Source organism: Bacillus rossius, assembly GCF_032445375.1.
Source record: "Bacillus rossius redtenbacheri isolate Brsri chromosome 4 unlocalized genomic scaffold, Brsri_v3 Brsri_v3_scf4_2, whole genome shotgun sequence".
Classification (NCBI taxonomy): domain Eukaryota; kingdom Metazoa; phylum Arthropoda; class Insecta; order Phasmatodea; family Bacillidae; genus Bacillus; species Bacillus rossius.
Genome location: NW_026962011.1, coordinates 7,852,844 through 7,875,858, shown reverse-complemented (window position 1 = coordinate 7,875,858; position 23,015 = coordinate 7,852,844). Strand labels below are relative to the sequence as shown.

Sequence of the window (23,015 nt, the reverse complement as noted above, 5' to 3'; positions counted from 1 at the left end):
CTGTAAAAACCGGCGTGAATTACCTCCCGAGGACTGCAATTACTGTGACGGCTTTTAAGGTAGGGTGTTCCTACATATCCATGCATGTATATTCAGTATTGTGTGTTGCAGAGTGCATCCCAATGTGTGTATATTTTTCTATTTCTTCTCGAAACAGGTCACTGGAAATCTTGTGTAAATTTAATTGTAAGGTATGTTTTGTGAGAATGGACGTTTCGAATTTTTCTTTCAAACGATAAGCAGTTGAAATGAGTCTGATTTTTTTTTCTGGAAAATAATTTTAGTAGATTTCAAAAACAATTTTAACAAATCACTAACTGAAAAAGGATTATAATTTAAGTGACTTTAAAATATAGATATTATGGAAAATGAATATAGTTCGGATCTGACATAATTTGACATGGGATACAATGCTTTCTGTTATTTAGCCTACATATTCAATACTTTTTCCGTGGCCGATCACAAAATAAAATATATTTACCAGATTTCAGTTAATTTAGGATTTATTATAGGAAATCTTGTGTGCTTCTGTTTGTCCCACCGAAACTTTTTCAATGCGATGTTCCGTTTTCGTTTTATTGAATTTTTAAAGATTTTCCAGGACGAGTCACAAAATAAAACTATATATATATATATATATGTGTATATATATATATATATATATATATATATATATATATATATATGAGCCGATTTTGGTGAATTGAAATTATATTTAATACAAAAAAGTCTTTAATTTTAGTCACGACTTTCTTGACGTACGATATGTTTTCGTTTCGTCTTTTTTTTCAGGAAATTTTCTGGAAAACCAAAAACCTATTTTGTGTTGATTTTTGTGAATTTGTAATATATTATGAAAATCGTTGTGTACTTTAACTTTTTCCTGAAACATTTTGCTGGATAATGCGCCATTTTCAATTTATTTCAATATTTTAGGTTTTTTGGGACGAATTCCAGAAAACAAATAGTAGTTATTAGTAGATTTTTGTACATTTTTGATATGTTATGGAAATTTTGACTCTCTTTAATTTTAGTTTCTTTTTTACCATTCTTTGTAGAACGCATCGTTTTCCAGTTATTAATTTATTCCGCCTTTTTCCTGGATAAATCCTGGAAAAAAGTTACCAAAATAAAGTGGATATCGGTGGATTTTGGATATGTTATTCTACGAATTTTTCTGCAAATTTTGATATATAAAAACCTTTTCTTGCAATCTGTCCATAAATCGACCTTTTTCTCATAAAATGCCTGGACTATGTGCCAGTGTTTTGTATTGTGCGAGCGACGACAGCCCACTCCCCTGCCCAGCTCCGCGCCGGGCAGGTAGTCCGGATTACCGAGGTCATCTCCAGCTGCACTCCGGCATGCCGGCAGCCGGAGCGGTTTCCCTGCCGGCCCGGACTGCGTGTGCGGCACTCCATAACGAACTGTTGTCTTGTGAGTCCTCCGGTGCCGGTGCCAACTCCGGCTCCGGTTGTGCCGGAGCGTGTGCAAGCGCCCTTAGTCATCTCGCCGGGGGAAAGCGGTTTGTCCCTCCTCACCCCCCCCCCCCCCCCCCCTTCAATCCAGCCGACCACACAACTGGTAGAGTCCGCGGCAGGATTCCCAAGGACACGTGGCTGTGCGCGACGCGTCGGTGGAAAGCAGGAAGTTTCGACACAGCTGTGTGTTTTTTGCCTGAGCGTGGCTCGGCTGTTGCCTCACGGCCCACGCGCGACGTGACGCACAGGACGAACTGTACGCCACACCGCGTCGATCGACCACCGATAGTGCTCTAACACACCGCGTCGTCGCGGTGCGCGTTACAGGTGAAACTTCACTCTTCAACAATCTGTTCTTTAAATGATTCTTGCGACACACAGCATCTCAGCTCTTGGTGTGCGACATTAGGTGGGAGCAATGGCGGCTTCAGGATGACTTTTCGGGAGGGGCTTTCGCACAAAGAAAGGTCGTAGTTGCAAAAAATGAAAGTGGTCAGATATTGGCCTCGCAATATTATTTACAAATTACAGGTTTCAAATACAGAACCTTAGTAGCTCCATGCCACTTTTGATGAGATAAAAGTTTAACATATGAAATTAAAATTTAAGTAAACATAAATATACACTAATCAATAAAATTGGTCTCGGGAGGGGCTATCGCCCTCACCGCCCCCCTTCTGGAGCCGCGCTTGGGTGGGAGTAATTTCGTGAATGGAACGGAAGTCGCGTGGAACGGAAATGAGAAATCACAGTGCTGCCATCTTTGGCGTATGGCGCGAAACCAAGTCCACAAAGACAGAAGGAAAAATTTATAGTTTAATGGCTTTTAACAAGATAGGCAGAGTTTTAATCAAATTCCTTGTCGAAAATTAGGTCCGAAATCGGGATTTAATATTTTTTCAAGTCTTTTTCGCTTTTATCGGATTATATAGTTTAAATTTATGTTTGCGAATCAAATGATTCAATAGTCTACGAGTTCTAGCAGCGAGTTCTAGCAGCGGGTGTGGAAACTACGTGTGATTCGCGTCCAGAAATGTAGTTGAAAACACAATTTGCGTTATAAACTTGTCAAGCTCGGCATTATTTTAAAGAATTATATCTTAAATTTCTTGTCCGAGGCCTGAGTTTCGTATTATAAGTGTATTTACAACATGAGAATGAATTTTTTCGTTACCGAGGTTAAATATCACACATCTCAGGCATGTACTGAAAGACTCACTAGCAATTTTTTTACGTATGTATAACATTACTGTTTATATTGTATGTCGTATAGAAACCTAAATAATTCACAAAAGAAGAATTCGCAAACACATAGAAAATAAGCCATCGGCTGATTTTTGACCATTTTTGAGGTCTCTCTACGACTTAGCCTACATTGTAACCAGATAGGGCATACTTCCAAAAAAAATTAATTCAATCATCAATTTGATCGGTCAAACAATCCAATAACTCACATGGATGATAAAACTGAACAATAAAGTACATAGAGGAGGTTCATAACTGTAACAAACATGGTGACTAAAAACCTGCAAAGAGTCTTACAGTTTTATGACTTTATACTTTACTAGATAATGCCCGGCATGCGTTGCAATGCCTCAATCAATTTTTTAATTTATTAATAATGCAATTTTTTAAACGTATACTAAGCATCTCTCTTCATCTCTCTAATTCTCTATATATATCTCTATATTTCTATTTATATCTCTATCTCTCTATATATCTTTCTACATATATATCTCTATATATCTTTCTAGCGGACCCGACAGACATTGTCCTGCCCAAATGTACTTTTTGTGAGATATGGATATGGCGGTAAGTATTTCTACGCTGGACATTTTGTATCTTCTCATTATACATACCCCTCCTCTTGGGCACGCCACTGCCGTTACCAAAAACCTTTCCCATGGTTACGCAGAAGGCAACAACAATGCAAAAGCCCGTTGCCATGGAGGCTAATTAGTTTTTTTTGCTTTTAAAGCGTGTTTTTTTAGTTTTTTCTTAACTCAGAATCGAGATAAAATATCCAATTGTGAATCTAAACCATCCTCGAATCCCCGTGAACTCACACACAAAATTTCATCAAAATCGGTCCAGCCGTCTAGGAGGAATTCAGTGACATACACACGCACACAAGAAATATATATATATATAATATATATATATATATTTATTTATTTATATAAAGATTAGTTATTCCTCCTACCTTGCCCTCTACGAAGCGTTTTCACCAGTCTCCATCAACACTTCCAACCAAAGTCCAAATGTTATTCCTTTGCCCCGTTCAAGCCATAAAATGTATTATAGAAGCCGTTCTGTAAGATATAGAAAAATATTTGAAAAATCCAAACATGGTTGACTTTTCGGACGCTTCTAGAGAATATTTAAGCTTCCTAGTCCCACAACTTGAAGATTTTATTCAGAAAAGTGCTATTAGATTGATTATCCAGCGTTCATATGCCGTGCAAGAAAATGTTTGATTGTGAAGAAATTATGTGAGTCTTTTCTCCATGCTTGTTACGAAATCGTAAATTATACATTTTCATGCACTGTCAAGATACCTGTATGATATGGTATCGAGTCCCAATTATTTCTGCTTAAAAAATTCTAACAAATAATCCAGAAATTTTAATTTTTCAATCGTTCTTTTCGGTAAGTTTAACAACTCACTTAAATTATTGACGATTGAATTTTAAAGGGGAAAAAATAGAAATGTTAATATAATGGGAATGAATTAGATTTTAATTAGCATCTGTGTAAGAAAAAAAATATTATACTGTTACTGAAGTGCCATTTATATACAAAATATGAATTAATTTATATATATATATATATGTGTGTGTGTGTGTGTGTGTGTGTGTAAGTTATCCGTGCGTAATCTGGACCATCTAATTTTAAATATTTAATTTTATTCAAGCTACATTCAGGATTTGCCTGTGGAGGTATGAGGCATGAGGATGCGAGTGTTTCTAACAAAGTGACTAGTGATGCATGCTTATAACCACGCCCTGTATAAAAGGTGTCTGGCACGACGTCGGCGAGTCCAGATGCTCACGGGCCTAAACTTCCTGGGCTTCCCCCAGCACGCGTAGCAACGGCACTGGCGGTTAGCCTAGGTGCCACCTAATCAGGTAGTAGTGCGGGATGATCCTTGTTGTGAATGCATCTTCGCTGAGGTTTCCTCTGACGGCCAAGGATCAGTTTGGGTGGGTTTGTCACTTGGTGGCGGTGCTCCTGTCGCTTGGAGAGAGCATGCTCTAAGGGTTCCCTAGCCCCTGAGAAGAGCTGAAGCGGTGAGCGGCGGCGATACAGATCTGGTTACCAGCCTGGACAGCTAGGAGAGGCTGGGCAGACCTCCACCGGACCACGGGTGTTCTGTGTGACCGAGGAGTCCCAGAGTGATGTGGTGGATCGGGGTAGGCTCCGGCAGTACTGATACAGTCTAAGGGCTAAGGACACAGTCAACTGTTTGGTTAGCTGAGCGAACTAGGGGTTAAGGTGGTGACGGTGCCGGGATGGGTTGCCCTGGCCTCTCGTCATAGCCGAGGCTCTGACGTCTTTCCCGATTGTGTAAACCTCGCATCCTTTTCCATCGCCCATGGGGGGCTCCCAGGGCGGAGAGGCTGATGCTAAAAGCGCTGAGTCAAAAAAAAAAAATTTGAGGGGGAAAACTTTAAGTCAATAGACACTATGTTATCTCTTAATGTGCGTGTTCGCTACTTTAACGAAGGCGAATTTTCAATATTTTTACGGCATATAAACTGTTGAAACATAATGAGGTCCCTCGGTTCTTTGGAGAAAAAACACACACACATTTTAAATATTAAGTTATTTCTGCAGTGAAATCACAGTGATTGACGAAACTAGCGTTATTTTATAGTATCACGAACGACTTCACAAACTTATTTATTTATTAGTGTATAATTTTTGCATGTGTTGAAGTTAAGGGGCTGACCACCATATGATGAAAAACAATTACTTAATTACTTTTACGAAATAATATTTAAATAGAACAAATAATGACACATTATAAATTACTAAATTAAGAGAAAATCTTACATTAAATATATTAAATTGACAAGTTTTTTATCTGCTAATTTTTACTTTTCGATGTGAGTTCATTAATGCTGGTCTCGTTTCTTACTGGCAGAAGCACGACGCGAAGACGAGAGGATCGGCCGCTGCTACATTTGCTCGTATCTGCCGTGCGGTTCGCGCGTGGTGCGAGCGTGGTTAATGTAAGACGAGCCCAATGGTTATACAGAGTAACGCGCAGCCAGGCGATAACGTCAGTCCCGAAAGCTTTGTCTCGTAAATCATGGTCGTGTGCCGGCCGACAGGTCGCTCGAAGCCATACAAACAAGCGTGCCCCATGTTCTCTATTTTCTGATCGACAAGTTTCACGTTTGTCGTGATGCGAAAGTTTTCGTTGTTTCTGGACGTATCTATTGGAAGGGGGATGGGGAATGATAGGGCAGCCTTCCCCGGTTGCCGGGCTAGAAGAGGCTCAGAATAGGCCGAAATATTTTTGTAGACCACAGGAAAAAAGCAAAACAAAAGGCGAATAGAAACAATATATTAATTTTTTTCCTTGCTAATAATTAGGGGCGTGCTTTTCTCGCGAAAAGATTTCTTGACCAGCTGAGCGTTAAAACACTGTAGCAACATATTTGCTTCGTGATTGGTTGAGTTTCTTTCAGGTACAGGTCTACTGTCAGCACACCAATCGCAATGATTCCGCGTGGAAGAAAACGCGTCCTAATTGGCACGGGTAAAATACGGCAATGGGTTCTTTTTTAAACGGCCGCCAATCACAAGGAAGGAACAGCTTGCGTGGGCATACCATATTGCAGTCGAATGGACATTCAGATTTTTTTACGTCACCTGTTCACTGGCCACTGACTTGTGAGGCGTCTCAACTGAGTAACTTGTGATTCGTTACTTCTTCTATCGAGGGACTCTAATTGGACCAGAATCGTCCAGAATAACAGTGAAGCAATAGCGAAAGCAGCTCAAAGGTATAATTATTTAAATTTTAGCGTATCACGAACTGAATCCACGAATTTTTGCGGTCTCTTATAATAACAGTATTAATAAAACGGTAAGACTGAAAATTATATTAGAAACCGCAAATATTTCACGTGTTCTTAGAAGTTTAAAAGATATTTAACTGGTTTAGTTGAGAGTGTCAAAAGTGTACCCAAACCTAATTGCGTTAGCATAAGTGACTTTTCAAATTATACCTTTTCCTTTGATTTTTAACTACTGTTTTCATTATTCAACTCAATATTTTTATCGCAGTTTTATAAGATGTATCTTGACTAGTTGATTCATTGGTTTAAATGATTAGAACATTAAATACAATGTACTGTGTGGACCGAGGGAAAATAATGGCTATTTCACATTTTTCACATTTTTATTTATTTTTTTCAGGCAGGACGTTCTGTTACCACATCTCCGCACTGGAGGGGGCTAGGTATGTCACAGTCAAATCAACTCACCTAGTCTGTCCCACCAACTTCCCTGCCGCCGAGGATTTTCGACATCCCCCTTGGTATGGCGAAAGACACTAGGCGCCTGGACCGGGGTCATATGGCTCTTTACGTAACAATTAGCATTTAACACGTGAAAGCTCAGCGGTTTGTTTTTTAGAGGGTAGCCTGTGGCTATAACCTCTTACTCACTCACACTCCCCTCCCCCGTGACCACCGTCCCATTCGCTAAATCACCTCTGTGTTGCACCGAACGGGGTCATGCGGAACTCCATCCAATCACGTAACCAACCTTTAAAAACTGATGATCATTGTCAGGGGGAAAATCATCTATTAAGTTTTGACCTCAGCCATTTTTTTTTGTATATTAATTACTAGCTGCCCGACCCGGCTTCACACGGCTATACTAATGGAAAAAAAAAATCAAGCCACATCTCCCATTTACAGTAATGGTAAATAAAAAAAATCAGTGAAAATTTATTACAATGCTGTATAATGTACCGGAGAGAAAATGAATAGCACCGATGGTTTCCCGACTCGTGCACGCAACGTACAACTGATGTACCCGTACTTCGCTACGGCAGTCTACAGGCATATCACTCTTACGCCGCTCATTATACATGTCCCTCCTTGTGGGTACGCAACTGCCGCGCGATGCCCGTTGCCATGGAGACGCAGAAGGCATGAACAATGCAAAATCCTGTTCTCATGCAGACAAAGTACCCACTGTTGCCTGGTTTTAACCACCCATGGGATCTAATTTTCGGAAAATGTCATCCTGCGTAACATAAGGAACATTACTGTGAAGTTTTAACTCTGTAAAATATATATACTTGAAAAAAAGGGCAATTTTTGATATTTAAAGTATCCGCAAAATTTCAACGGTAATGAGGACTGCACTAACAATGAAATAGTCGTTGCCATAGAGACGAATGAAGCATCAACAAAGCAACAGCCGTTGTCATGGTGATTTCCTACCAAAAACTGGAAATTTTGATATATTACGCCCCCGAAACTCCCCTTCGGATCGGATTGTATAGTTTTAGAGATCTCGTGGTGAGTGAGTCAGTGAGTGGTATTTCGCTTATATATATATATATATTTATATTTATATATATATATTTATATATATATTTATATATATAGACAAGTCCTTGTCAGAATTGTAACGAGAGAGGAAAACTATTGATGGTCCGAAAAATGAAAATTAATAAAAAATAATTAAAATAATTCTAGTAAAAGAAAAAAAAACAAATTAAACACAGAGAGAGGAAAAAAACAATAGTTTAGGTTTGCGATTTAAAGTGATAAAAAGTATTTAAATACTAATTGAACTCTTATGAGGGTACTGATTGCTTCGTTGTTTATATCACACGGGTGTTTTTTTTACTTATATGGGAAAATTAAGAATTATAAGGCATCTAGTGCGTGGCAACAATGTTAATAGGCAATAGGAAATAAACTTCTAGCGCCTGCGGCATTTTCAACACACACTTCGTACGTGTACTGCATGTCGTATCTAACCCCCTCCAACGCATTTGATTCTAAATTGTACTTTTAGTAAGGATCCCTAATGTTATTGATAATATAATATAGCCTATAGCCTTCCTCGATAAATGTACTATCCAACACTAAAGAATTTTTCAAATCGGACCAGTGGTTCCTGAGATTAGCGCGTTCAAACAAACAAACAAACTCTACAGCTTTATAATATTAGTATAGACTAGCTGTAGTAGGCGTCGTTAACGGGGAGAATTTTGTGTTCGAAACAAAGCAGTCCTACGAATTCAATCCAGTGTTTTATTTTTCCATTGTTTACATCGCTTTTGAAAGGGAAAAAAATCATCAAACAAGTTAAAGACAGATTTATCTACGCGTTGGCTAATAAACTTGGGCAAGTAATACTATCCCATTTACTGTACCCGTGTAAACGCTCCTTATCCGTCTTGTCTTAAGCTCAGAGAGTGTCTATTACGCAAGATGAGTGACATGCGTTTACTTGTTCACAGGACATTTACCGCGTAATTATATTTTAAATCTTGATTCGTGTTTTACTTTCTAGTCGCTTTTATTCACCATTATTTAAATTTATGTAGATAAAATAGTGTAAACTTTGTTTTTTTTTTACCTTTTCTTACTACAACCGTTTATTCAAACTTAAGTAACCAATCAAAGCTCACGACGGCAGGCATGTAACTTAAAATTTTGGACTTGTTTTCAAGTTTACTAGCTAGCGAGTTAACGAGAGTCAGCATAATGACATTGAGCGAGTTTGTTCGCAAAGAGAGAATATGCATGCGAGTAGTTCGTAAACTCGCATCAGAGAGACATAAGCCCGAAATATGCCATCTTGGATTCAATCATTTTCAGTTCACGACAACTTACTACCGTTGATGCCCTATCACCCCGTCAAACTATCGGTTCAACACCTTTAAAATAAAGTTAGTCAAATAGTTTTGAAGGGGTTATGACGTTATGTTAGTTTTACAGGTTTGATGACTTGGGTTTCCATAAAATATTTTCTACATAGTACTGATACTTAAATACTATATATATATATATACATACGGAATCAGCCAATAAGAATCGTCCCCAGCAAAAACGGAAATGGCTTGCATTTCCGTACCAAAAAAATCTTTTAAATGGCTAAGGACACGTATAAGATTAGAAAGTTTTTAAATTTAAAATAACTAAAATAATGTTAATATCAATATAATACGTCAATTAATTTATTATTAAAAATTAATTATATGCCTGAAATTTCTTGAGATGGCAGTACATACTGTACATTTTATCATGCAAAGAGTATGTAATGATTTAAATTACAAGTGTTTTAAAAGCAAATGAATGCACAACAAAATACGCAACAAGTTAAAATTTTCTATTCAGCACTATGATGCACTATTTTAATTTTTTAATGAGAATAAAATTGGCTGGATTGAGCCAGTTTCGGACAGTTATAAACTTTGATAGTGTGACATTATTTAAAACATTGTCGAGATTTCTGTCCAAATTTATTTCATGGAGAAATTAAAAGCCATATTTCGAAAACAACCACCTCCCAAACTTTGATGTCCAAAATTTGTCTTTTAAAAACAGAGATTACACAATATCAGATTTTGTTACTTTATAAGTATTTTTACGACTGCAATCATTTGTAGTGAACTACATTATTTACATATTTTCCGTGCTTCGGCTATCTTCGATTTTTTCCGTCATTTTCTCTGTGTGTAACCTCCCCTCCCACTTCCCCCTTGTTCCTCCATCCCCCTTGTTCCTCCATTCCCCTTGCTGACCTACTTCCCTCCTTTCGTTTCGTAGTATCTATTTTGCGACATTTTGGACAATAAAGTGCGTTACATACATCATATTCACACTTATTATTATTATTAAGTATTACTTATGGTAAATGACCTAACATAACCAACCTTTCATTTTAGTAAAAACTAAAACCTATCCTCCCGAATAAAAAAAATTAAGAATGAATTTTTAAAAATATTTTGCTAAGATATAATCTACCCTAACTTTTACTTTCAGAATAGCAAATAAAAAAAAATTATTAAATAATTAAATAAATCCCAAGTAGTGAAGATAACAGTAGTATAGAATAGGGGCTCCTGCGCCTGGAGTGGGAGTGTGGTTGTGGTGTGTGACGTCACGGCAGCCATCTTGGACTCAAAAATTCCTCAAAATTCCTCGAAAATGGCTGAAAATGACGCAAAAATTCCCGTTTGAAGAAAAAAATTCCCGTTTTAGTCCATAAAAATACCAGAGGCTGAAAATTCCTAAAACTGGCTTAAGCATCAATGTCTACAGCCTCCGATAAGCCATGTATAGGTTTATAAAGTCACCGTTGCAATTACCGTTACGGTCGTCATCTTGAAAATCTTTATTATCCAATTTTAATGAAAAAAAAATTTAAATTTATAAAAAAATTCTAGTAATAAAATTTTAATAAAAAAATTTTAAAAACATGCGTTACGTTCGCCATCTGGAAAATCCGTAAATATAATGCTAGAAATTCGGGAAAATTTCTAAAATTCATCAAAAAATCACTCATTCAAGTAATGATTGATTCGAAACTTGGTTCGATCCCTGATCGATACGAAAAAATAATATTATGTAAAAATACCACAATAATGACAGGTTCGAAAATAAAACACCTCAAGTTCTTTCACAAACATAATATTTATTACATAAACTATATTTTACTACAGGATCACTTGCGAAAGCCATCAATTAATTTTAGAAATATTTAGCCCTGCATAGGCGTGAAATGACTAATTCTTAGCTCCAATCGGTTTATACTAGACAGAGACCAACCAGAACCTTTACAGACATAGTCCTCCTCCTCTTGACAGATTTTCTGGATACCGTTTTTAACATTTTGCTTCACATCGTCAGAACTGTAAATTACTGCAGCCGATGTCTTGAATGCACACTTCTTCACTTTGTCATCGAACCGATATGGCTTTCCATATAAACAGTCCAACCACAAGTTATACTTCAAAGGTCCGTTTGTTGCTACGTCATCAGTAAGCTGATTGATTATGTTCTGTCTGATATCGTCAAGAAAATTAAAAATGTCTTTCGTCTCACTAAACGTATTTAGACAATAGTAGTCTTTCAACGTTCCACGAAATGCAGACTACGCCAAGTAGAAGCCATTATCGTTCACTTGTAATGCTCCGAACACAGTCTTAGGTTTAGTTCCATGTTCAGACGTCATAGCAATCGGTTGCTGCGCATCTGTTTTTTTGGTTGTACGCTTCCGTGTCTCCAATCTAAAGCGAGGAGTCGAAATGTGGGCAGGTAGTTCAGCAGTAGGAGCACAGACTCCACCTTTACATGTTTTTTCGCATGATGTCGCAAAATGTCAATTCGAGTAAACCATTTAAGGCACTCATCACATCGAAACTTCATGCGAGAAGGATTCTTCCTGCATTTGCTCCGCTCATGTCTTCGTGCATCATGGGAAAATGTGAACGACGTATCACAGTAGCTGCAAGGATACCGTGGTGATGAAGACGATCCTTTCAGACCTGATCCAGATACTGGCGTTGCAACAGTAGTACCATTTACAGGCATACTCTTATGCACATCGATGCAACGTTGTTTACCTTTACTTTCTGCCGCACAGCAGGACCTGTGCATGTCTTCATGTGCGTTTTAATATTATCTTCCCTGACAAACTGCTTATGACATTTCTCACAAACAAACATTTTACGATATAGGTTCTTGGCACATTCGCTCTTCTCGTGTCGTCGAGCATTGCTGTTGTTTGAGAAAATCTTGTCGCAGTAACAGCACCGATGTTCGTTAGTTGTTGTCAAATCAGCATCCATTGAAGTCTCCATCGAGGTCGTATCGTCGATCGTCGTGGTTTCCTGCACAACCAGCTCAGTAGTCATTAAGCTCTCTTCTGCTGGTGGTATCACATCTGTTGAAATCTCCTCCAATGTTGACGTCGTCATTGCCAACGGGATCTGCTCCTCCATTGTCGTCGCTGACGTCAAGGTTCCCGTAGACGATGGTACAACATCCATCGAGTTCGACGTTAAAGTCGGTAAAGATGCCATCGAGTTCGCAAGAACAGGTAATTACGTGACTTATGCACCAGATGAAATAAACTAGGTGATCATTACACCGTCGACGACAGTAACAAACTGAGTGACCTGCTGTCTAGGGTTCGCTTATATACATGCAACGGATGGAATAATACGCTAGTCAAATCAAGAACAATTTACTATAATACTAGAGTCAAAACAGCATTAAACAAAATCTCCATCAAAAAGGCACCACATTTCGGACGCACTGACAACGAAAAGGCAGCACATTTGGAAGCACCGCCAACGAAAAGGCAGCTCATTTGGAAGTACCGACAAAGAAAAGGCAGCACATTTGGAAGCACCGACAACAAAAAAAGGCAGCACATTTGCAAGCACCGACAACGAAAAGGCAGCACATTTGGAAGCACCGCCAACGAAAAGGCAGCTCATTTGGAAGCACCGACAACGAAAAGGCAGCACATTTGGAAGCACCGTCAACAAAAAGGAAGCACCGACAACGAAAAGGCAGCACATTTAGAAGCACCGACAACGAAAAGGCAGCTCATTTGGAAGCACCGTCAACGAAAAGGCAGCACATTTGGAAGCACCGCCAACGAACAGGCAGCACATTTGGAAGCACCGCCAAAGAAAAGGCAGCACATTTGGAAGCACCGACAACGAAAAGGCAGCACATTTGGAAGCACCGACAACGAAAAGGCAGCACCGTCATCGGAAAGGCAGCACATTTGTCATTGGCTCCAATATTCATTGGACCCAATATTCATTGGCTCCAATATTCATTGGCTCCAATATTCATTGGTTCCATCAGTCTATTGATTCCATCAGTCTAGTGACTCCATCAGTCATTGGCTCCTACAGTCATTTTCTCCAACTGTCTTTTGTCTCAGCAACTCCAAATATATTTGGCTAGAATTCTACGAGTCTAAGAGACTATGAGGCCACAAGGCTTCGAGTCTAAAAGGATCTAGCTGGTTACGAGTTATATATGGCTACGAGACTGTGTGGCTAAAAGACCGCATGGCTACGAAACTACATGTCTTTGAAGCTACAAGAATACAAGTCTATACTAAATTTTATAAACGCATTTGGCTTGAAAAGTTTGCCGACAGCCACGATGGAGTTTATCGTGTTCATGTTGACAGTCATCGATGTTTATAGCAAGTTCGCTTGGGCTAGACCTGTCAAATCAAAGACTGCAACTGACGTAGCCGAGGTCCGTTTGCAGGTGCGACTACTACAGTTCACAAGCACTGACTCGGTTCACCAAGTGTTCCGAGACCACTTCAATTCTGTATTTTTTGACGTGAATACGTCTTTAAAATTGCTTCCATGGTGGGAGGCTATTCGAAAAAACGAATGATAACAAAATGGAGGGATACAGTTTGGTGTTGCAGCTACATATCTATCATCTCCATCCAAAATTTAATTACACCACTGGATAGCTAAAGATTCAAAGAATTCGTTACGCTAAGTGAGGACTGTGACACACCACGCGCGGTGGAGGGGGAAGCGCCGCCATTTTGAGGTCATTTATCTACGTTTCAAGATTTCCATTTAGTATAACTTTTGACTCGGAAAAGCTACGACGTTCGTTTAGGTTTCAGTCATCAGCTCTCATCAAAATCTATAGATTGCATATATAAAACATTAGTGTAAAATAGTTACAGTGAATATATATGGTGTTAAAATAAAAAATTGTGTATTTTATATATTGTATAGAAAACATTACCTGTTAGGTACACGTATTCACGTGCAACACACGGCCGTGTCCATGACACAGACACACCCCATTTTGTTTTGTAAATGTTCATGTAAAATCACATGTATCTGTATATTTGTATATTTACATGAAACCAACAGTATCTCTACGGTAATACTGGGTTCAAATTGCCACATGGGCATTTATGTTTTGTGTTGTCCCAGTACCTCCAATAATAATTGTAAACCATTCCCTGAATAGCTATCCAGTATTAATTGCGCATTTAATACGCATGATACAACAAACTAAAGTCAAATGTTGTTGGATATTCAATTATCTTTTCCATGGCTAAACAAAAAAAAAAAAAAAACTTGAATGAAGCATCGATAAAAATATAAAATTATGCACCAATTTTCGTAATAAATAAATGTTCAGTATTAACTGAAAAATATATTTCATGCATAAAAAAATAATTATGCTCATGTGTTGAACAAAGTGAAAATATATTTCTTGTAGTATTACAAACTTTTGCTTGGAAACTGGTTTCCAAAGCATTCTTTTGTAAAAGTACTACAAAAAATCAGGTCCAAAGCCGGGAATTTATCAGAGACGTTTCTAAAAGTATAAAATTTTCGGATGTGTTGGACTGCTAATTGCTATCTGCGTTTGATGGTGGCAAGCAACGTTTACGATTCAGGCAGCGAATTCTAGCGGCGGGCGCAGAAACTAAGTGTGTGATTCGCATCCAGAAATTTGTTTTTAAGTGAGAATATTTTATTTATTAGTATATTTAATTACGCTCGGCATTATTTTTAAAAGAATTCTACGTTAAATTTCGTTTCCAACTTTGGTATTACAAGTTTATTTACAAGATAAACAACATAAGAACACAAAACTTTGCTCGTTACCGAGGTTAGATGTTTACACATCACTGGCGAGTACTGAACGTAAAGTGATTTATTTTACTGTATGGATAGTCAATGTTACCCGATTAAAAATTGTTGCCACATAAGCTGAGCAAATAATTCACCCCAAAAGTTTATATACCTATATATACATATTATTTTATTTTATTTTGAAATATTTTATAATTTTACTCAGTATGTCTAATAATTCGGATGCAGAGTATGGTTTTAAAACCTTGTGAAAAAAAAATATTAAAACTTGAATAATAAGACATTCTTTGAATTATTTTTTTTAAAATTCCGAACCGTATTTTACTGGTGGTCTATCAACTGTTCTAGGGTTAAACGTTGAGTTGTGGGACGTCATGTATACTTCGTTAGGACAGGATTGTAATCAGGCCGCAAACGAACTCACGGACGAGGAAGGTAGTTTGAAGGGGGGGGGGGGGAGGGAGAGAGAGAGAGAGGCAGAGAGAGAGAGAGACAGAGAGAGAAGGCACTTGGTGTTCACAAATTGCTCTTTCTTTCTCAACCGCCCTTTCCTTTCTCCGCTCTAGCTCCAACTGTCACGGACGAACGTCTCGGGCGACCAACTCATTCCTTCCTGGTTTCTTCCTTTCGATACAAGCAATTCATGTTCGTGTATGAAAAAAAAAAAACAACAAATATTCAGTTCCTGCAATAAAATATTTTTTTGGCGTAACCAACTTTTACGTGTAACAAAATTGATTTTGTACACTTAACAAAATATACATTTGAGCTGAATAAAACATTTTTTTGAGTCAACGGAATCTTTTCCACTACAAAATAATTGTTCGAATGAACTGTTTATATTTGTTTCGACCCATATACAAAAACGTTTATTGTTCAGGTAAACAAAGCATTCTTTCTGGACATTCCAATGAAATCTAATAAAATGAATAAATAAAATACCTTCTGGGATACATAAAGATATCAAGACTCTGTTGGAGTACTAACTGCAAATCAGCACATCAGATGATTTCAAAAGTCCTGGTGGTAAATCATAGTCATATTTGACACGGGTTCATCCGATATGCACAGGACCACTCGTCAGGTCTGACAGGTGACAATATTTTCTCCTGAGCTTTACTAATCCTGTAGAGTGTATATAGAAGCAAAGCGCTTGGTGAGGCTACACAGCTCAGAATTTTCAAGGCCAACGTATACTACGCCTACTAACACGTACCACATAGTTGACTAATCAGCACCAAAGATTCGTGCCAAAAAAAAAAACAGCGGAAAAAGGATTTTTTTCCCATGTCAACGTAACTATAGTAATAAAAAAATCTTCTTTCAAATTAATGTTTCATCTTATATTTGCATTTAATCACAATAAAATATATCTGCAAACACAGAAGAATTATCTCATAATCTTTAACTCATTCTTAAACTCCTGAAGGAAATTTTTTAATGCAGTTAACTGAAATTATAGCACGATATATTTATGTATAATACTGATTTTTTTTGTACATTAACGTTGTATAGTATTTATTACGCATGTTGCTATTTTAATGAATAAATTACACATTTTCTGTTTTATTTGTTAGTTTAGTTACATTTAGAGATAGATTATCTTCAAAGTGTTCTTGAAGAAATGTCGGGGCTTGGTTGTCACGTGGCAAATGGGAATACGACGACCTATTACGACACCAGACTATACACAGAATTTCAATTCTTAGGGAAAGGAGGGGGGGGGGTGTTATTGGAACAACTTTCCCCGTTGTTTACTTTCAAATTCTTTCCATTTGTTGGTTGTAATGATAGATAATTTTTTTAGGATTTCAGCAGGATCCTCCCCCCCCCCCACCACTCAAATCTGCCACACCCAGTACATAAGCTCCTGATTACGAGAGGATCGTAAGCCAATGGACCAGCCATGAGCAGAAGACAGTACAGTGATAAAAATTTTCATCAAAAATTTACAAAGACCACTGTTCACAACTTATCCAGGGATCTTCGTAAATGTACATTTAACTTCGTAAAATGGCGGGTGCTAGGTTTTAGTAGTGTATCAGCAAAAGTTTTAAAACAATCGTTACAGCTACTATAAGAACACTCTTATTCCTCCCACTTGTGTGTTTTACCATGTTAACAGCTAAAAACAAAAATTTTACTACGGCTGGGGTTTATTTATTTTTTTTACGAAGATCCCGTTATCTGAAATCAAAAAGAACTCTTCGTTTATTTGAGGCGACTTCTTCGTTGAGAATTCCGTGAATGGACTGCGGTTTCTAACAGATTGTTCCGACCTACGGCCGGCAGTCTCACGTATGCGCCCTATTAGGGTAGGGTGGGAGAAACATCCAGTTCGTTTTATTTACATTCCAGAGCATAATTTAAACAGAACTGTTCGGGATCACTCCCTCTTGTTTGATAGGGAAGGTAATGACCAGCGGCTGAGGCCACCACCCGCCTCAGCCTCGTAACCTCGCTCAGCTGACCAGACAGTTGGCTGTGTGCTGAGCTGCGGTTCCTAACAGTGTAGTCGGTGTGCGTGCGGCGGCGGTCTGGTTGCGACGGCAGAGAGGCTGCAGTTGCGACACCGCGACACGTCTGCTCGGTCCGCCGCGGAGACCTGGTCCCCTTTGCACGGGAGCAGCCTGCAGTCCACCGGCACGACAGCCGCAACCGCAACCCGAGCACTTCCGAAGCTTACCGAAGTGGTTAGGTTAGGTAAGGGGCCATCCATTAATTACCTACGTGAGGTGCTTTCCCCCCCCCTTTTAATTTAAATACCTGCCTCCCTCCTCCTTGGTGAGATTTCTCGTGAGATGTGGTTGGACCTCCCCTCCCCCTTCATGTGAGATCCATACTATAATTTTTAAATAACTAAATTTTTTTAATAACCAGCGAAGCGGGGTATTTCCACTTGTGCGGCATGCCACTTGTCTCAATTCGCAGAATCCCAGGCATAGAAAATATTTACTAAAACTATCAATACCCCAGATTGCTTTTGTAATACAAAATCAATATCTTCGAGCTCAGACTCTTATAGTTTTTTTTTTCTTTTAGAAACTCTAATTTTTTTATATTTATTCTCGTAATAATAAACTTTTCAGTAACCATGAAAATTCCTTTACGGACAAATGGAATACGCCGAAAAGAGTAAAATAATAATTTTAATGATTTTTTAAAGTATCTGTAATAATAATGTTTTTTTTTTTTCATTAAAAAGTTGACATGAGATTTTCAATGACCCCCTAAACCATTACCCACCCCTTCCCTTTAAATGAGTTTTGATGAGATTTTGCTAGACCACCACACCCCCTCCCCCTTCCCATTTTGAGCTCACGTAATTAATGGATGACCCCTAAGGTAAGAGTTATAAATAATATAGGGAAGCTCCAGGGCAGGACCACACGCCATTGTTTTTCATTTTTGTTTTACTTGTTTGTCTAATGTTCCGTTAAAAATATGGGTATAAGTGGGAAAATGGAATTTAATATTAAAAGATTTGTTTTTTGACAAAAAAAATGAAAATAATTTTTTGCCACATATAATTACGCGATTCCGCCGGAATTTGATCGTAAAGCATTTATAAAACTGACCCAGGCATATTTTATAAGGAAATAATGCTAACATTTCTTGAGATAAGTTAGCAAAACCATCGTCAAAACTTAAGTTCCAAGTTGGTTTGAAAGAGAATTAATTTTTCAAATTTTCCAGAAGAGGGCCTCAATAAAAATAAATACCGCAGGGCCCCGCAATTTCTATAACCGTCATTGTACTCATGAATAAACACTTTTCTTTTTTTTCGGGAAGGTAGGTTAGGCTAGGTTATCGTAACTAAAATTAATGGTTGGTTAGGCTAGGTTTGCGTAATTTAAAAATAATTTGTGTCTGTGAAACATATTATTCTTGCAATAAGCTTTTTTTATATAGGTAAATTTCAAATAAATACTACCTATTGTAGCCGTTACCAAGGTGCGCCTTTCGGAATATAGTTTTTTATTTCATGGTCCATAGACCCCAAAACCATAGTCAACTCAAAATTTTATATATTTATAAAGCTATATAGATATATAACACAATTTTGTGGTCATGATAACTGTCGCAATTTTTTTCACAAATCACTTCCAAACTGATACATAAAATCTAGCTGTGGAAAATCTCGGTCGAATACGTTAATATCTAATATTCAACACTGGGGTAGAAATAGGGAAGGTTGTTGAAAAACAGAAAAATCGCTATAGCTCCCATACTATGAAAAATATCACATCCGTTTGATAGTATTACAACTCGTAAGAGTAATACCAAAACCTTCTGTCTAAATAAGTTTTCGATACGATCAAACAAGGGGTTGAAAAACAAGGGTTGGGGGACAAAAAACCATTACTTGCTTCGTACGTACAACATCGAATTGGTCCAGATTATGTATTAATCTTATAATTTTTATCTAAAACTTTTGTAATAAACAATTTTTGATGGTACGAACCATTGTTGCAGGGGGTTGAAAAATAAACGGAGATAATTTTTAATGATACATATTTACGTACCATGTGCACTGTTAAATCCGTTCTGTTATATTGTAAAACCTTAAATTATCATCTACATGTTTCGTTTGAAATAATATTTTATACGACCAACCGTCACTGCAAGGGGTAAAATAAAAAGGCTTGGAAAACAGAAAAATCATAACTCCCTTCGTAGGCCCAACATCGAATTCATTTGGATATTTTGTAAATCTTATAATTTTTATCCAAAACTTTTGTCTGAATCAATTTTTGATTAGACGAACCATTGTTGCAAGGGGTTGAAAAATGAGGGGTGGAAAAATCAATACTCGCTTAGTAGGCACACTATAAAATCCGTTCTAATTGTTTGTAAATCATATAATTTTTACATAAAACTTATGTCTAAACAATTTTTTATCATACAAACCATTACTTCAAGGGGTGGAAATAACAAGGGTAGAAAGACAAAATCCGTACTATTTTATATATATATTATCAGATCCATTATAATTTATTGTTAAAGGCCAAAACGTTTTCTAAAACCTTTAGCTGAAACAATTAGTGATGAAACGAACTTTTACTGTAAAAACAGAAGTTGAAATTTAAAAAAAAATAACTTTATTGATATCCAAATTATTTACGCAACCCTTCCCCCTTCCCCCCCCCCCCCTCCCCGAAGAACAAAAAAATTTTTAGGACATACCCTTTTACTTTAAACACGCATTCAACATAATCATATGCAGTGGTATTTTAAGGATTATCCTTTTCTTTTAAGAATTTAAGGTTTAAAAAAGCATTTACTGTTCTTCATATAGCCATAAAATGAGTTTTCAAACATTATGTTTTCAAAAAAAATTCTGAACCGTCCACTTCATTCCCCCGGTTGCCCTTTCCTGGGGCGTATTCCATCCTCGGACCCCCAGGTCTCTAGACAAGTCAAAATTGCATTCTTATAGCTCCCTTTGGCACTCCTCTTCCACAGATCCTGGCTATGCCCACGCCAATGATGAAACAGAACGTATCATTCCGACGCAGAATGTTTGCTGAGAGCTATTTGCAAGCAGACGCCCTCGGAATATAATTACAGATATTTGTAAATTTGTAGATTTACATGAAAAACAACTGATCACTGCAAAGTAATACTAGGTTCGGATTCTTACCCGGGCAGTTATACTTAGTGTTGTCCCAGTACCTCCAATAGTTAAATTTATTAACTGCAAGCATGATACAACAAAATAAAGTCAAATTATGTAATATTCTATTAGCTTTTCCATGGTTGGAAAAAAAATACCTATGCTTAATTGAAAAATCAACTTAAAATATAATATTATGCGCCAATTTTCGTAAGAAATACCCAGTATTATATTTTTTAAAAAAAGTATTTCAATTTGCAGAAATAATAATAGTACGAAGTTACAATGTATTTCATGTAGTATTGCAAACTATTTCTTGGCATCTTGTTTTCCTAAATAAATCTTTAGTAAAAGTACAGAAAATTTTTATTTTCCGTGTGCAGGGCAGCAGTGACTACGAGGGACTTGAGTTGCTCCATTCTGAAACGCAAAATGACCGAAGATACGAGTGATTTGGTCGTCAAGTGGCTCTGGGCTAGCGCGAGCTTGGTGTTACCGTCGCTGAGGCAATCAGGGAGATTCTCTCCCTCCCCGCCTCTCATCGACCCTTTATAGAATCCCATGTCTTAAATTATTTGACATGCATGGTGTATTATATCGTCACAAGCGAAAATAACTGGTAATCCAAGTCTCAAGACACCCAAAGACAGGGCCAAGTATCCCTAACTTGTTTTAAAAAGAATTAAATAATGTATTGTGTCTTCCGAGAAACCATAGACTAAAAATCACGTTTAATGTAAAATAGTCGTGCCCGAGGAACGCGAATGATTTTTACCCGATAAACAACCTTAATTACTGCTAATTTTATCCGTAAATTAACCGGGAGTGGGTGGGGTGGGAAGTGAGAGCGAGGGGGGGGGGGGGCTCAGAAATATAACTTTACAGATGGCTGTTAGAACGTCACTTCGACAAAATGTTTGTTCGTACATCATCTGAAACACTACCCACCTCGAAAATTAGCGTGCGTCCCTATATGAAACTAAATATGCGAACATGACTGTCAGTGACACGTGAGACAATTAAAACAACGAAATACAAAAAAAAAAAAGTCAAATTGCTAGGGACTCACCTCCAGGATAGTTTCCACGAGCTTCTGCACACTCGGACAAACGTCACCTGTTCATTGGCTGCTGACTTGTGAGGTGTCTGTACTCGGTAGTTTATGATTCTATACTTGTTTGATCGAGGGTCCCTAATTTGGCCCAGGGTCATCCAGATTAACAGCGAACTAATAGCAGAAGCAGCACAAAAGTAGAATCGTTTGAAATTTTAGCAAAATCACCAAATTAATAAGCTAAATATTTTTTTTCCCTGTCTCTATCGATTACTAGAGACCGAAAAAATTCGCGGGTTTAATGACCTGTAGGATGAAGCCCTTAGTTCTAAGTACACTCGGTCAAATGTCACCCACTCATTGGCTGCTGTGTTTTGAGACGTTACAACGTAGCAGCCTGTGATTCGATAAAGCTATGGTTGGGTGTTTCTCATTGGCCCAGAGTCATCCAGGTGAGTTGTGAGCCAATAGCAGAGGCAGCACTGAGGTATAACTATTTGTATTTTAGCCTATCGCGAAATGAATTCGCGAATTTTTCCGGTCTCTGTCGATTACTTACGTGCGTAGAGGAAGGCCGCCATGTCGCAGCGGCTGTAGAGGTGCGAGTGTTTCCAGAGACGGCTCCCGGAGGCGCGTCGCTCGTCGGAAAACGGGGCCCGGGACGTCGTCAGCTGCTAGCCACCGTCGAGAGGGACTGCCGGGACTCCGCGGCTGTCTACACCCCCACTCCTCCTGCCCTCTGGACGGCAGCGAGACGCGACGGCACTCTCACTCGCCGGCGCGCAGTCCAAACTGGGTCAACGACTCAAATCCACTCTTACTTTCCTCGCCGCGGAGACCGGCCAGGGGACGGGGGAGGAAAAAAAAAAGCCCGCCGTACCTGCCTGCCACTTCATCTACCATCCAACCGCTAGGATTTCTCACACCTTCGCGAGGCATTCGTGGGAGGGAGTGGCCAGTTAAATAGCAAGGGTTACAATGGCTGATCAAACCCTTATGTGACGTACTGGCTCACCCTGTCTTCCACCGACTGCCTGGGGACGCAAGTGTGTCTTCTCACTCATCCCCACAAGTAATTACCTACATCGGTTGCAGATGGTTTGAGGAAAAGTAGTATTTTCTATCCGTGGCCAAGGTAAAATAATAATAAAAAAAATTCTCATTGGCACTTCGAAGCGGTGGTTGGGCCTCTCACTCCCGTGCGCCGCA

At 38.3% G+C, this 23,015-nt stretch overlaps 1 protein-coding gene across 1 annotated transcript in view; it reads right to left on the bottom strand.

The window, feature by feature from the left end:
• LOC134542278 (serpin B8-like) overlaps positions 1–22,615 on the bottom strand; it is a 66,195-nt gene extending 43,580 nt beyond the window's left edge. Inside the window, exon 1 of the mRNA XM_063386421.1 lies at positions 22,366–22,615. Within this exon, the coding sequence (XP_063242491.1) occupies positions 22,366–22,387 (22 nt within the window). The 5' untranslated portion in view covers positions 22,388–22,615. The remainder of the gene's footprint in view (positions 1–22,365) is intronic.
• Between the last annotated feature and the right edge of the window lie 400 nt (positions 22,616–23,015).